General features: G+C 41.5%; 1 protein-coding gene across 4 annotated transcripts in view; it reads left to right on the top strand.

Moving 5' to 3' along the window:
• TCP11L1 (t-complex 11 like 1) overlaps positions 1 to 13,429 on the top strand; it is a 34,855-nt gene that overhangs the window by 10,364 nt on the left and 11,062 nt on the right. For 3 of the 4 annotated variants that reach the window (XM_043580896.1, XM_043580897.1, XM_043580898.1), the window contains exons 3-7: positions 3,730 to 3,862; positions 5,468 to 5,588; positions 6,665 to 6,885; positions 9,134 to 9,270; positions 11,671 to 11,867. In XM_043580896.1, the coding sequence (XP_043436831.1) occupies positions 3,730 to 3,862; positions 5,468 to 5,588; positions 6,665 to 6,885; positions 9,134 to 9,270; positions 11,671 to 11,867 (809 nt within the window). The remainder of the gene's footprint in view (positions 1 to 3,729; positions 3,863 to 5,467; positions 5,589 to 6,664; positions 6,886 to 9,133; positions 9,271 to 11,670; positions 11,868 to 13,429) is intronic. The other variant, XM_043580899.1, reaches the window with a different exon arrangement.

Below are 13,429 nucleotides of genomic sequence, written 5' to 3' on the forward strand. Positions count from 1 at the left end.
AAGTCGGACACTTAACCGACTGCGCCACCCAGGCGCCCCGGGTATTTTTTTTTTTAATGTTTATTTATTTTTGAGAGAGACGGAGTGTGAGCCGGGGGAGGGGCAGAGAGAGAGGGAGACAGAATCTGAAGCCGGCTCCAGGCTCTGAGCTGTCAGCACAGAGCCTGACGCAGGGCTCAAACTCAAGAACCATGAGATCATGACCTGAGCTGTCAGACGCTTAACTGAGCCACCCAGGTGCCCTTCAATGTGGTTTTAATTTGCATTTCCCTGATTATAAAATAAAAGGAAAAACCTACAATGTTCCACCTGTGTGGGGCAAAACCCAGTCCTTCCTCCTGTGCTTTTCTCCCGGGTGCCTGTGTCTCTTTAGTATTCACATAGAGTAGATCACTTCTGGCTACCAAATGTGTGGGGTCATTTTCCCCCACCAAGTAATTTCCTGTGATACTACCTGAATTCCTATAATTAAACTCAATTCTGACACTATTTATGCAGAGATAACATCAGATCTCACAGGTGAAGGGCTTAGTCCCACACCCATCCCTCCACTTTGGACAATAGTCACAAATCTAGGTTATTACCTGTGCTTTTGACCAACCATCTATAGATTGGAGATTCTAGCATCCCTTTCATAAATTCTATTAATTTACTAGAGTGGCTCACAGAACTCAGGGAAACGCTTATGTATACCAGTTTATTAAAAGATAAAAAAAAAAGTGAACAGCTAGATGAAGAAATATATAGGGTGAGGTCTGGGAGGGTCCTGAGTGCAGGAGCTTCTGACCCTATGGAGTTGGGGTGCATCACCCTGCTGGTATGGATGTGTTGGACAACCTGGAAGCTCTCTGAACCCTCTACTATTGGGACTTTATGGAGGCTTCCTCATGTAGGCATGATCAATTATTAACTCCATTTTCAGCCCTAAGTATGGAATCCTCTCTGGAGGATAGGGCTGAAAATTCCAACCTTCTAATCATGGCTTGGTCTTTCTAGTGACCCACCCCCATCCAGAAGCCATCCAGGAGCTCAGAGTCATCTCAGTAGAACACAATATGCTGCTAGTGCTTATCGCTTAGGGATTAAGAAAGGTTTTAGGAGCCCAGTGTCAGGGAGGGGGTCAAAAGCCAAATATTAAAACAAGAGATGCACCTAGTGTTCTTATCACTTAGGAAATTATAAGGGTTCTAGGAGTTTTGTGCCAGGAACCAGGGTCAGAGAACAATATGTATATTTTCTGTTATCTCTCACTGATGACTAATGATGTTGAGCATCTGTTCTTGGCCTGTTGTGTATCTATCTGCTTGAGAGAAATGTCCAGACTTTTTGTCTACTTTTTACTGGTTGTCTATTATTATAAGAGTTCTTAATATGTTCTGGATACAAGTCCTTGATCAGATTTGTGTTTTGCATATATTTTCTCCTATCTGGCATGCCTTTATATTCTTTTTAGGAGTCTTACACAGAACAAAAGTTTTAAATTTTGGTAAAGCACAATTTATCGATTTTTTTCTCTTTTATGTTGAGTTTTTTGTATCTTACTCTAAGAAATTTTGCCTAACTCAAGGTAGATTTCACCTGTGCTTTCTCCTAGAAGTTTTACAGTTTTAGCTCTTGTATTTAGGTCTGTGGTCCATTTTGAATTTGTTTTTTACTTATCTTGTTCAGTAAGGGTTGAGGATCATTCTTTTCCATACAGATAGCTAATTGTGTCAACACCATTTCTTGCTTATTGACCACATGTACACGTATGTGTGTATGTATGTATGTATCAGTCTATTTCTAGGTCCTCTGTTCACTTGCTCTGTATATCTGTCTTCATGCCAGAAACACACTGTCTCAATTGTTGCAGTTTTATCGTAGGTCTCGAAATTAGTTTAAGTCCTGCAACTTTATTCTTTTTTCAAAATAGTTTCCACTTGTCTAGGTCCTGTGCATTTCCATGTAAATTTGAGAATCAGTTTGGCATTTTTTTTATTAACGTTACTTTATTTTTATTTATTTATTTTTTTGCAACGTTTATTTATCTTTGGGACAGAGAGAGACAGAGCATGAACGGGGGAGGGGCAGAGAGAGAGGGAGACACAGAATCGGAAGCAGGCTCCAGGCTCTGAGCCATCAGCCCAGAGCCCGACGCGGGGCTCGAACTCCCGGACCCCGAGATCATGACCTGGCTGAAGTCGGATGCTTAACCGACTGCGCCACCCAGGCGCCCCTAACGTTACTTTATTTTGAGAGAGACAGTGAGAGGAGGAGAGAGAGAATCCCAAGCAGGCTCCACACTGTTAGCACAGAGCCCGATGTGGGGCTTGAACTCATGAACTGTGAGATGACCTGAACTGAAACCAAGAGTCTGATGTTTAGGCAACTGAGCTACCCAGACGCCCCTCAGTTTGGCATTTTCGACAAAAAACCTGCTGGGATTTTAACAGGGATTGCGTTTTATCAGTAGATCAATTTGGCAGAAATAGAAATTCTCAGTATTATGAGGTTGTCAATCTGGGCTCTGATTTTTATATATTCATTATATTTTGCCAATATCCATGGGGCAAATTTTATTTATTTATTTATTTATTTATTTATTTATTTATTTATTTAGTATTTTTATTAATATTCTGTGGAAATACAGAGAAGGATTTTTGTTGAGTGTTTCCAACTTCCCCTTATGTGACTGGATAAAGATTTTTACCAAACAGTATATGACCAGCTCTTAGATTTGGTTCCTTTTTGTTGTTGTTGTTGTTGTTGTTGTTGTTGCTTGTGAGCAAAACAAAAAAGTAAAGAGGAAGGAAAATAATTTTTTACTAACCTAAGATCTTCATAATTGTTAAACCCTGTGCAAACTAGGAAATTATTTATCTCATTTTAAGCCCAGATCTTATCACCATCACAGAAAATTAATATAGTCCTCTTCCAGGTCAGTGCTTTTCAAATTACGGTTATAAAACATTCTTAGTATCCTATACAGGGTAGTGGTTTTAGCATTCTCTGAATAGCACTGGTACCCTAGACTACTTCATGAAATTTTAATTTGACAAGGTTCATTCCTGGCACAGTATTAGTGGTGGAGCAAAATATAAACTGCTGATGGGAGCAAATGAGGAAATCCTAAATCTGGTGTCTCCTTTTTAAAATTTAGAGTAGATAGGGGCGCCTGGGTGGCTCAGTCGGTTAAGCGTCCGGCTTCGGCTCAGGTCATGATCTCACAGTCCGTGAGTTCGAGCCCCACGCTGGGCTCTGTGCTGACAGCGCAGAGCCTGGAGCCTGCTTCGGATTCTGTGTCTCCCTCTCTCTCTGCCCCTCCCCTGCTCATGCTCTGCCTCTCTCTGTCTCAAAAATAAATAAAAACATTAAAAGAATTTATTTTAAAAATAAAATTTAGGGTAGACAGAAAGCAAAGGGATCAGAAAACAACCCTCAGCGTATTGGGAAATTTGATAATCTGTGACTTTAAAAGTTTGTCTCCATTTAATTTAATCATTTCCACTGACCAGTCTTAAGTAAAAAGTCCAGATATTTTGAGAATTGGAAATGGTCTCTGCTTTTGGGACTCCAGGTTAAAAGAAAAATGAAATAGGTAAAATTCTGTTGTTTGAAATTGCCAGAATATTTTCATAAATAGAGGCATAGCTGAAGTTATTAGCTGGTACCAGAACCACTGCCTTCTCCTTACTTTAATAGAAATTTTAATCTAGAGAAGCGAATCTCTTACACTGGGTTTTGTTACAGCTAGTCCTCCTCGATTTGTGACAGTAGAAGAACTTCTAGATACAGCGAAAGGAGTTGCTAACATGGCTCTAGCCCATGAAATTGTAGTAAATGGAGACTTTCGGATTAAACCAGTTGAATTACCAGAAGACAGGTAAGGCGGTTACTGAGTTACCTTGTTTAGTGGAACTCTGCTATTTCCCAGTTCTGGAAAGGTCTTCTCCACTTGATGTCAGTATATTCAAATGTATTTTTCCTTTTGTATGTAGTTGCTAAAAAAAAATAAAATGTCTATACTCAGAATTACTAGTGTTTGAAAGTTGATCTCAGGACTACTGCTCCTAAATAAAAGGGCTAGGAAATCTCCTGTGGAAATCTTTCATGTTAGCTTCTCCCTACTGCATAGGGCCTAGTGTTCTATCTTGTGTTTTCATTGTATTGTTTCATTCATTTCTTGTAACTATCACATCATACTATAGTTGTTGGTTTCCTAGTGTTGGTTTACTAGTGTTCTTCACCAGGTTATAAACTCTACAAAGACAAAGGATTATGCATTATTCTCTGTATCCCTAGCACCTGGTACATATCCTGTCAAATCTTAAACTCTATTGATTGTAAAATGTGTCTTTTAAAATGTATTGTCATAATAAAAATCATTGCTCATTATAATTGTAAAAGTGCCATCATATGGGGCACCTAGGTGGCTAAGTTGGTTGAGCATCCAACTCTTGATTTTTTGGCTCAGGTCATGATCTATTGGTCTTGATTTTGCTCAGGTCATGATCTGTTGGTCATGAGATCAAGCCCTGTGTTGGGCTCTGCACTGACAGTGGGGAGTCCGCTTGGGATTGTCTCTCTCTCTCTCCCTCTCTCTTTGCCCCTCCCCGGCTCATGCGTGTGTGTGTGTGCACACGTGTTCTCTCTCTCTCTAAATAAGTAAATTAATTTAAAAAAAAGTGTCATGATAAAGATTGGGATTCTGTTAACCAAGGAGGGAGGAGGAATGACTGCTGGGTTGCCAAGCTATACTGTCGCCCACGTGAGTCTTCTAAATATAACTTTACAAGCATTTCTTATATGTTCTGCAAAGAGAGTACTTTTTCACATTAAGAATGAAGAATTACCTGTTTTGCTCTTACAATATAAAGATTTTTTTTTTTTAAGATTTTATTTTTAAGTAATCTCTATATCCAACATGGGGCTCGAACTTCCAACCCTGAGATCATGCTCTACCAACTGAGCCAGCCAGGTGCTCTTAGAGACCGGTTTTAATGAGATGTTATATGTTAGTTGTTAGTTTGGTACCTAATTCAATAATTGTCTCATATATCATATAGGAATAGGGTATTTTCTAGAAATAAAATCCTTCAGCCTATATACATGCTGAGTTGTTATCTTAAACTACTTAATCATAAATATCTTAAGAAACTTTCTGGTAACAGGGAAAATTAAGAAAACAGCTCTGAACTTTCCAGTATGCTTTTATATGCTATTAATATCCTTATATGCTATTAATTGGTCTAAAGTCATCTGTGAAATTAGTTGAAAGTTATTGTGTCCAGTGAGGTACTTACTGAAATAAATCACTAAACTAAAAATAGCATATGTGACTGGTATAAGTATATCTGGGAAATCTTTCCTTCATCTAAATTATTTTTAAAATTTCTCACCCTAAACGCATAGAATTTGTGCTTTCGAAAGTGATTTGAGCCTCAAATATTTTGATTTTTTTTTTCTTCCTTTTTTCATTTGCTTCCAGCTTGGAGAAGAGAGTAAAGGACATTGTACATAAAGCTTTTTGGGACTGCTTGAGTGTCCAGCTAAGTGAAGACCCCCCAACATATGACCATGCCATCAAACTTGTCGGAGAAATCAAAGAGGTGAGATGGAGGGCAAATTGTAGTGCTTTTCTGGTGTATTAGGAGTATTCAGCCTGTCTGTGTTACTGTGCCAGAAGACTTGAAAGAAATTGAACGATTGAGAGGTTAACATACCTGCTGAATTGTGGATCAAGACTTTTTTTGGCTTAATGCCTTTTTAAAAATTTCAAACAAGCTGTGATAACCCAAAGGCTTTACTTTTGTAAATGAAGGTTTATATTTTTTAAAACAATTATTTAAAGAAAACAAAAGTTATTTGACCAAGCACAGGTGATTAATAAAAATTTTAATCGGCTTAGATATGTTTAATTTATAATGGCCAAAGAGTGACTCAGTCTGTGGAATAGAGAAGGTATTAAATGGAAGTTAAGACTCTTTCTGCAAATACCTTTAGCAGTAGTTGAAAGAGAAAAATGTATCCATGGAAACTGGCATCTGTATTTGGTTCAGAGGCTCACGTTAATTACTGTGTTTTTTCTCACTTTTAACAGCTTGTTCATCTTTTATCCTGTTGATTGCTACCTAGACCTTAAACAGAAGCTTAAATAGCTCGTCTAAATGATTTGCAAATGGATGCCTGGCTGGCTCAGTCAGTAGAACATGTAACTCTTGTTCTCAGAGTTGTGAGTTTGAGCCCCATGTTGGGCTTAGAGCTTACTTAATTAACTTAGTTACTTAAATAAATGAGGGGCACCTGGGTGCCTCAGTCGATTAAGTGTTATGGCTCAGGTCATCTCATGGTTTATGGGTTCAAACCCCACGTCCGCCTCTGCACTGACAGCTCAAAGCCTGGAGGCTGCTTCAGATTCTGTGTCTCCCTCTCTCTCTGCTGCTCCCCTCCTTGTGCTCTCTCTCAAAAATGAATAAACATTAAAATAAATAAATAAATGATTTGAAAACATGTTTTTCTATAGATTTGTTAAAAGGTTAAAATGTTTTATAGTTGCAATTGTATTATGGTATTACAGTAACTATTGATAAAGCCTTATTTGGGTAATTGTAAATTCCTTTGTGTATAACGAAAAATGATGTCTGACTAAGAAACTTTGATTAAACTTGGCTGTGCTCTCTTGTAGACTCTCTTATCTTTCTTGCTGCCTGGTCACAGTAGACTGAGAAACCAGATAATGGAAGTCTTAGATCTGGATCTGATCAAGCAAGAAGCAGAGAATGCGGCCTTAGACATTTCCAAGCTGGCAGAATTCATTATTGGCATGATGGGGACAGTGTGTGCACCTGCTAGAGATGAAGAAGTTAAGAAACTAAAGGACATTAAGGAAATAGTGCCCCTTTTCAGGTATGGGGATTGTGTTAATCACCTTCAGTGCACTTAATATACAGAGCCTGTTTTCAGATTTAGACTTCGAGTGTAGATACTCATGAATTTTTAAAAAGCAAACATTTTTTTTTTTAAATACAGAAAAGTAGAAAGAAGGAAAAAAAAATCACCCACGGTTTTACCACCCAAAGGCAAAATCACTGCTAATCATATTGATAATTAAAAAAAATTTTTTTTTATTTTATTTCGAGAGAGAGCTTGAGCAGGGGAGAGGCAGGGAGAGAGAGAATTTCAAGCAGACTCCACGCTGTCAACATGGAGCCCAATACGGGGCTCCATTCCGTGAACTGTGAGATCATGACCTGAGCCAAAACCAAGAGTTGGACGCGTAACTGACTGAGCCACCCAGGCACCCCCAACTTATATTATTTTTTAAAACTCTCTATAAGCATTTTCAATGGCTGCAAAATCTTCATTTGCATAGATATAGTTAACTATTACTATGTTAAGATGGGCAATTAGATTACCTCTAATTATTTACTGTTTAATCCTGCCATGAACATCCTTGTGTACAAAACTTTTTTCTGTATTTTAGGTTATTTCCTAACTATAAGTTCTTAAAGTGGGACTACTGTATCAGAGGATAAGAACAGTTTTATGACTCTCATTGCATGTTAGCAAGTTGCTTTCCAAAAGTTCCTTTCATTTTCATCTTCTTTTATATCATATCAATATTTGGTACATAGAAAAATGCTATGCATCATGAAGTTACCTCAGGGTTCAGAAAGCATTGAAAAGACCTCCTAAGAAGGGGTGCCTGGCTTGCTCAGTGGGTAGAGCATGTGACTCTTAATCTCGGGGTCCTGAGTTTGAGCCCCACATTGGGTGTGGAGATTACTTAAAAATAAAATCTTAAAAAAAAAAAAGGACCTAGAAATTGATTTGTTCACTCATTCAACAAGCTCATATTGAGCATCTCTTATGTGCTGGGTATGGTGCTAGACTTTAGAAATAGTAAGAGCTTCTAATTTGGCCAAGTTAAGGGAGGAGTTTCCTAGGAGGTGAGACCTCTGGGGAAGATAGCTTGCAGCAAACTCAACCTAAACATAAATTCCTACTGGGAAGAGAATGGAGCGGGGAGCCTGGCAAAGTGGGAGTACATACACTGTTAAAAGGAGGCAGTTGATTGTGGCCGTGAAGAAATGTGGGTCCGTGTTGTCAGATCCTTAGATTTTTTTCAGGAGAGGCTGCAAATGGAGGTTTTTAAAAACACTTTGTGAGCACAAACATGTTCATGGGTTACTCCAGTCGGTGGCCGCCAGGTGGCAGTTTCCAGCAGTCTCTCATCTGCAGCGGGTGGTTTTGGGGAACCTCTAGGAGTACTCAGAGGAGAGGCAGAATGTCCCCCAAGAAGTGGGCTGTCCCATGTGTTTGGGAGGTAGACAGGATGGCAGGGAAGGGACCCTGAATTGTTCCTCAGACTGTGTGTCCTTTCCACACATAATAAACTCCCACACAGAAGGTATCGTGTCATACAGTTCAGTCAGTCCCAGAGGGTGTCAGGGGATTCAGGACATTTGACCCTGTTCCCCCTTGTGTGTAGGGCCTCAGCCAAACCTGTACCTTGGGTTCTCAACCACCTTCTGCAAGTAGGTCACTGAGCAGTTTCCCGCCTCTGGAGAAATAGCTATGGTGTGTGACCTGCAGGATTGAAGGCATCCTTAGCATCGAGTCAGGTCTGCCCACTGGGTACATTCAGAGTGTGAACGTGCAGTTCTGCCACCAAAACTAGAATAGAAAACATGCCCTGAAACTAAGAGCCTGGGGCGAAAGGAGAGGAGAAAGGAGAGAGTTCTTGTTCTTTCTTCCTGGGAAAGTGAATTAACGTGTGTGAGAGAGTAGAGACCCGAGTGGTCAGCTCTCTGCCCTTGACCTTGGGTCCTGGCTGTCCTTCATCCGTGGTTGCTGGGAGGGCCGACCCAACGCCAAAGAACGGGTCCCCAGGCAGTGGGGGAGCTGTGTTTGCTTGGGGGCAGGGTGTGTGTGTGTGGGGGGGAGGGGGGACAGAGGCAGCTTAAAAATCTGCAGTCTTTTCAATCCATTATTAGATTTTTATGTTTTCTTAATCTACACTCTCAAGATTTTTCGAACTTGCTGCCCTTTCTGAAATGAGAAGCCTCTCTCAGATCAGCTCCCCTCTTTCCTCTAAAACAGTGCTTGCTTTACAAGTGCCTTGTTCTAAATCCTTTTCTTCCTTTTCTCTCAGGGCAATTTTTTCCGTGTTGGACCTAATGAAAGTGGACATGGCGAACTTTGCTGTCACTAGCATTAGGCCGCATCTCATGCAGCAGTCAGTTGAATACGAAAGGAAGAAGTTTCAGCAGCTTTTGGAGAAGCAGCCAAGTACGTCTAATGCTTTGTGTGCCCTTTCATTGTGTGTTTTTCCCATTCCAGTTCTGTAGCTTTTTGTACAATGATACTGTTTTCAAGACAAAACTAAAATTTAGTATGCGACCATTCCAATTTGAAGGCTTAAAAGCACAAGACTTCGGACCTGAAAAGAAAACTTTATTGACAAGCAAGAGAAGTAAAAGTAGGATATAAGAATAGAAATTTAAAAGCATGAAGTCCTAAATTAAATGTTTCTTTTTAAATCTTTTTCTTTTTTAAATGTTCATTCATTTTTGAGAGACAGAGCGTGAACAGGGGGAGGGACAGAGAGAGAGAGAGAGGGAGACACAGAATCCAAAGCAGGCTCCAGGCTCTGATATGTCAGCATAGAACCCAGCGCGGGGCTTGAACTCGGGAACTATGAGATCATGACCTGAGCCGCAGTCGGATGCTTAACCCACTGAGCCACCCAGGCTCCCCAAAATGGGTTTTTAATGAAAACACCAGTTTGAGGTAAATTGTATGCTTGGCCATGATTTTTAAAACATGACACACTTCTTGTGATTATTTAATTCACTTTCTCCTCTAAGGTACATGAAGAAACTTTACTTTGCCTCTGTTCTATATGCAGAAAATCTTTCTGGTTTTATACCCACAAAAAGTCTCATTTTTATATGTCTCTCAGATGACTACAGGAATACAGAGCACTAGAGAACCCAAAACTGTGTTGCCTTTCAAGGGTACTCTTTTTGGTCTCTGCACTGGCATCTGATGTTACGATTAAATTGCAATCTTTGGATCCTATTTATTCATGTATTAAGTTTATTTTGAGAGAGACCAGGGGGAGGGGCAGAGAGAGAGGAGGAGAGAGAATCCCAAACAGGCTCTCCACTGTTAGCACAGAACTTGAAGTGGGGCTCAATCTCAACAAGCTGTGATCATGACCTGAGCCGAAATCAAGAGTCGGATGCTTAACCAACTAAGCCACCCAGGTGCCCCAGAATCCAATTTATTATGAGTTCTATTTAGCCTATAACTTTGGTGGTCCCAAGATGAAAATGGTGGTCTCTGGATAGATTGTGTTGCCTGACCAGAATAGATAATGCAGTGTCCAGAGCAGGTGTTCATCCAGCTGCCGGCAGAGAAGGCCGAGATGGTTCAGGAGGGATCAGGCAAGAGCAGAGTAGAAGAAGCAGTACCAGAAGAAGATTGGCTGATGTTCACTACCTACTAGGCATGTGCCAAGGGTGCGTGCGCATTATCATATATAACCCTCACCAGTAAGACTAGGAGGGAAGCACTTTTTTAACACCATTTTGCAGATGTGGAAGTCAACTTTGAGAACTTTTTGACCGGAATCGATTGACCACATGGTTCACTTTCTCAGCCAGTGTAGTACTGCCCCTCAGGAGGCATCAGGGGTGCAGGCTGAAGAGCCTCAGTGTGAGAGCCCGGTGCCAGCAGCCAGGGCCCAGTGAAGGACCCACTGCTGCAATCCCTGAGCTGGTCAGTCTACTGCTTCCTCCTCACATGTACAAGCTTGTGGGCTAAGAGCCTGCCATCTGCAGAAGGCTATCGGGATGGTACGGCTGGCCACAGAGATCCGTGCCACCGCTGTTATGACAGAGCCAGAGGTGCATCCTGCAGCAGCGAAGAGTGGATCCCCATCATACCCTGGGCCACCCCCTTAGTTCGAAGGTGGCCTCCACTGGCAGAGCTGTAGCACGTTCTAGGACCTGTCAGAGAGACTTTCTCCCATATGGTGGAGAAAAACCTCATCTTCCTCTTGTGTCCCTCAGAATCCTCGCTGCATTACTCAGCTTAAAAAAGGAGGAAGTCTATGAGAGCAGATGAAAGACACTCCAGGTTCCCCGACAGAACTCCAGACGCTGCGTAGTACACGTCCCCTCCCACGAGGCTGGAAGCAAACCAGATTGACAGGAGACTAAGATCTAGACAAGGAAAAGGCTTCCTCTTCAGTGTGGAGGAGACTTTACACTGGAAAGCTATCCCCAGTGTCTCCTCCCATCTGTCTCTGGGCGAGAAGTTTTGCATCTCCCTGAGCTGGAGTCATCAGAGCTTCCAGCCTCCGCTCCTGCAGCGGTCGGGGTGGGAGAGAAGGGAGTGGTTTGTTGAACATCTGCAGGTGACAAGGTCTGGCTACATGCTCTGTATTTACTGTCTTGTTTAATCCTCACAACTGCCTATGGGGTGGTATCGTACATTTCTTTGTAGTAGGAATCTGATAAACCTCAGCTAGTAACCGGCAGTGCTGTGATTTGAACCAAGTTTTATTTGATTCCAAAGTCCGTACTCTATATACACCACACCTTCAGGATGATCTTCCTTAAAGTCATTCCGAGAAGAATTCCTCCTGAGTGTCATAGTAATGTTCGTAGCCTTGTTTTTCAGATTCCCTGGACTTTGTCACCCAGTGGCTGGAAGAGGCCGCAGATGACCTTATGAATCAGAAGTATAAAAATGCCCTGCCAGCTGAGGGAGGGGCCGCTGACTCTGGAGACAGTCCCATGCCAAATCCTGTGGCTGTCCAGAATTATGCATACCTGAAGCTTCTGAAATGGGACCACCTCCAGAGACCTTTCCCTGAAGTAGGTGCTCCAGAGCAGTCTAACTGCTTATTTCTTTCTGTGCTGCTGAACTTTTAAACAATTATAGTTTGGTTATAATCCTCTTCCCAGAAAATTGCCCCTTTTACATCGAACAATTCAGCAGTTTTTAGTATATTTACAGCTATATGACCATTACCAGTGATTTAATTTCAAAACTTTTCATCACCCCAAAAAGGAACCCTGTGCCCATCAGCAGTCACTACCCTTTACCCACTCCCCTACCCACTGGCAACCACTAATCCACTCTCTGACTCTATGAAATTGCCTGTTCTGGACATTTTGTATATATAAATGGAATCCTACAATATTGGCCTTTTGTGTCTGGCTTCTTTAAGCAAAATGTTCGTGTATGTTATAGCGTGTATCAGTACTTTATTTCTTTAAAGTTATATTTTTTTACTGTAAAATATACACAACACAAAATTTACCATCTTTCTTTTTTTTAATTAGCTCTACAGCCCACGTGGGGCTCAAACTCACAACCCCAAGATCAAGAGCCGCAGGCTCCACCGACTGGGGCAGCCAGGCGCCCCAAAATTTACCAGCTTTAAGTGCACGGTTCAGTGTCATTCATACATTCACATGGTTGTGCCGCCATCACCACCATCCTTCTCCAGAACTTTTCCATCTTCCCAAACTGAAACTCTTTAAATACTTAACGCCTTTAAACATACCTCATCCCACCCTCCCTCGGGCCCCTGACAATCACCATTCTACTTTGCGTCTCTGGATATGAATGGAATCCTACAGTACCTTGTGCCTTTGTGTCTGGCTTATTTCACTCAGCATAGTGTCTTCAAGGTTCACCCATGTTGTGCTGCTGTGTGTCAGCATTTTCTTTTTGAGGCTGGATGATCTTCCGGTATATGGCTGTACCACATTTTGTTGATTCATTCATCAGTTGATAGACATTTGGGTTGTTTCCACTTTTTGGCTATTGTGAATTGTGCTGCTCTGAACATTTGTGTACAGGTCTTGTAGGGGCATGTGTTTCAGTTCTCTTGGGTAAATACCGAAATACGGAGGATGAGAATTGCTGGATCACATGGTGACTCTGAGTTTAACACCTGGAGGAACTGCCAGACTGTTTCCTGCCACCCCCCCTCCCGCCCTGTGTAGCAGTGTAAGGGGCTTCCAGTTTGATTCAAATGGTAACAGCGATGCTGCTTTTCAGTTTTATCTAAAAAAATACTTCTCATTCCACGTGGAGCAAGATTTTTTTTCCTTTTCTGTTTTTCACAGTAAGTACGTGTAATTGCAGTAGTCCTTTAGGAAGATGACGAGCAAGGGATCTCCCCCACTTTGTCTGTAGACTGCTGGTTTGGTGTGTAGACTGCCTTCTGGTTTTTGAGGGTACTCAGGCCTTTTAGCTCCAGCATCAGAACATGCTACTTCTCTAAATCGTTCTCATCTAAGTTCCTTATTCTTCCTTTCAAGACGATGTAAGCTCAGGGTATCACCTCTTGCCTCTGAGTTCCCTGTTTTGTGCCAAAGGAGGCTATACAGAGGGTGTTGAAGGGATAGAGGGAGGCTCCTTTCCG

The sequence above is a fragment of the Prionailurus bengalensis genome, chromosome D1 (assembly GCF_016509475.1).
Source record: "Prionailurus bengalensis isolate Pbe53 chromosome D1, Fcat_Pben_1.1_paternal_pri, whole genome shotgun sequence".
Lineage (NCBI taxonomy): Eukaryota > Metazoa > Chordata > Mammalia > Carnivora > Felidae > Prionailurus > Prionailurus bengalensis.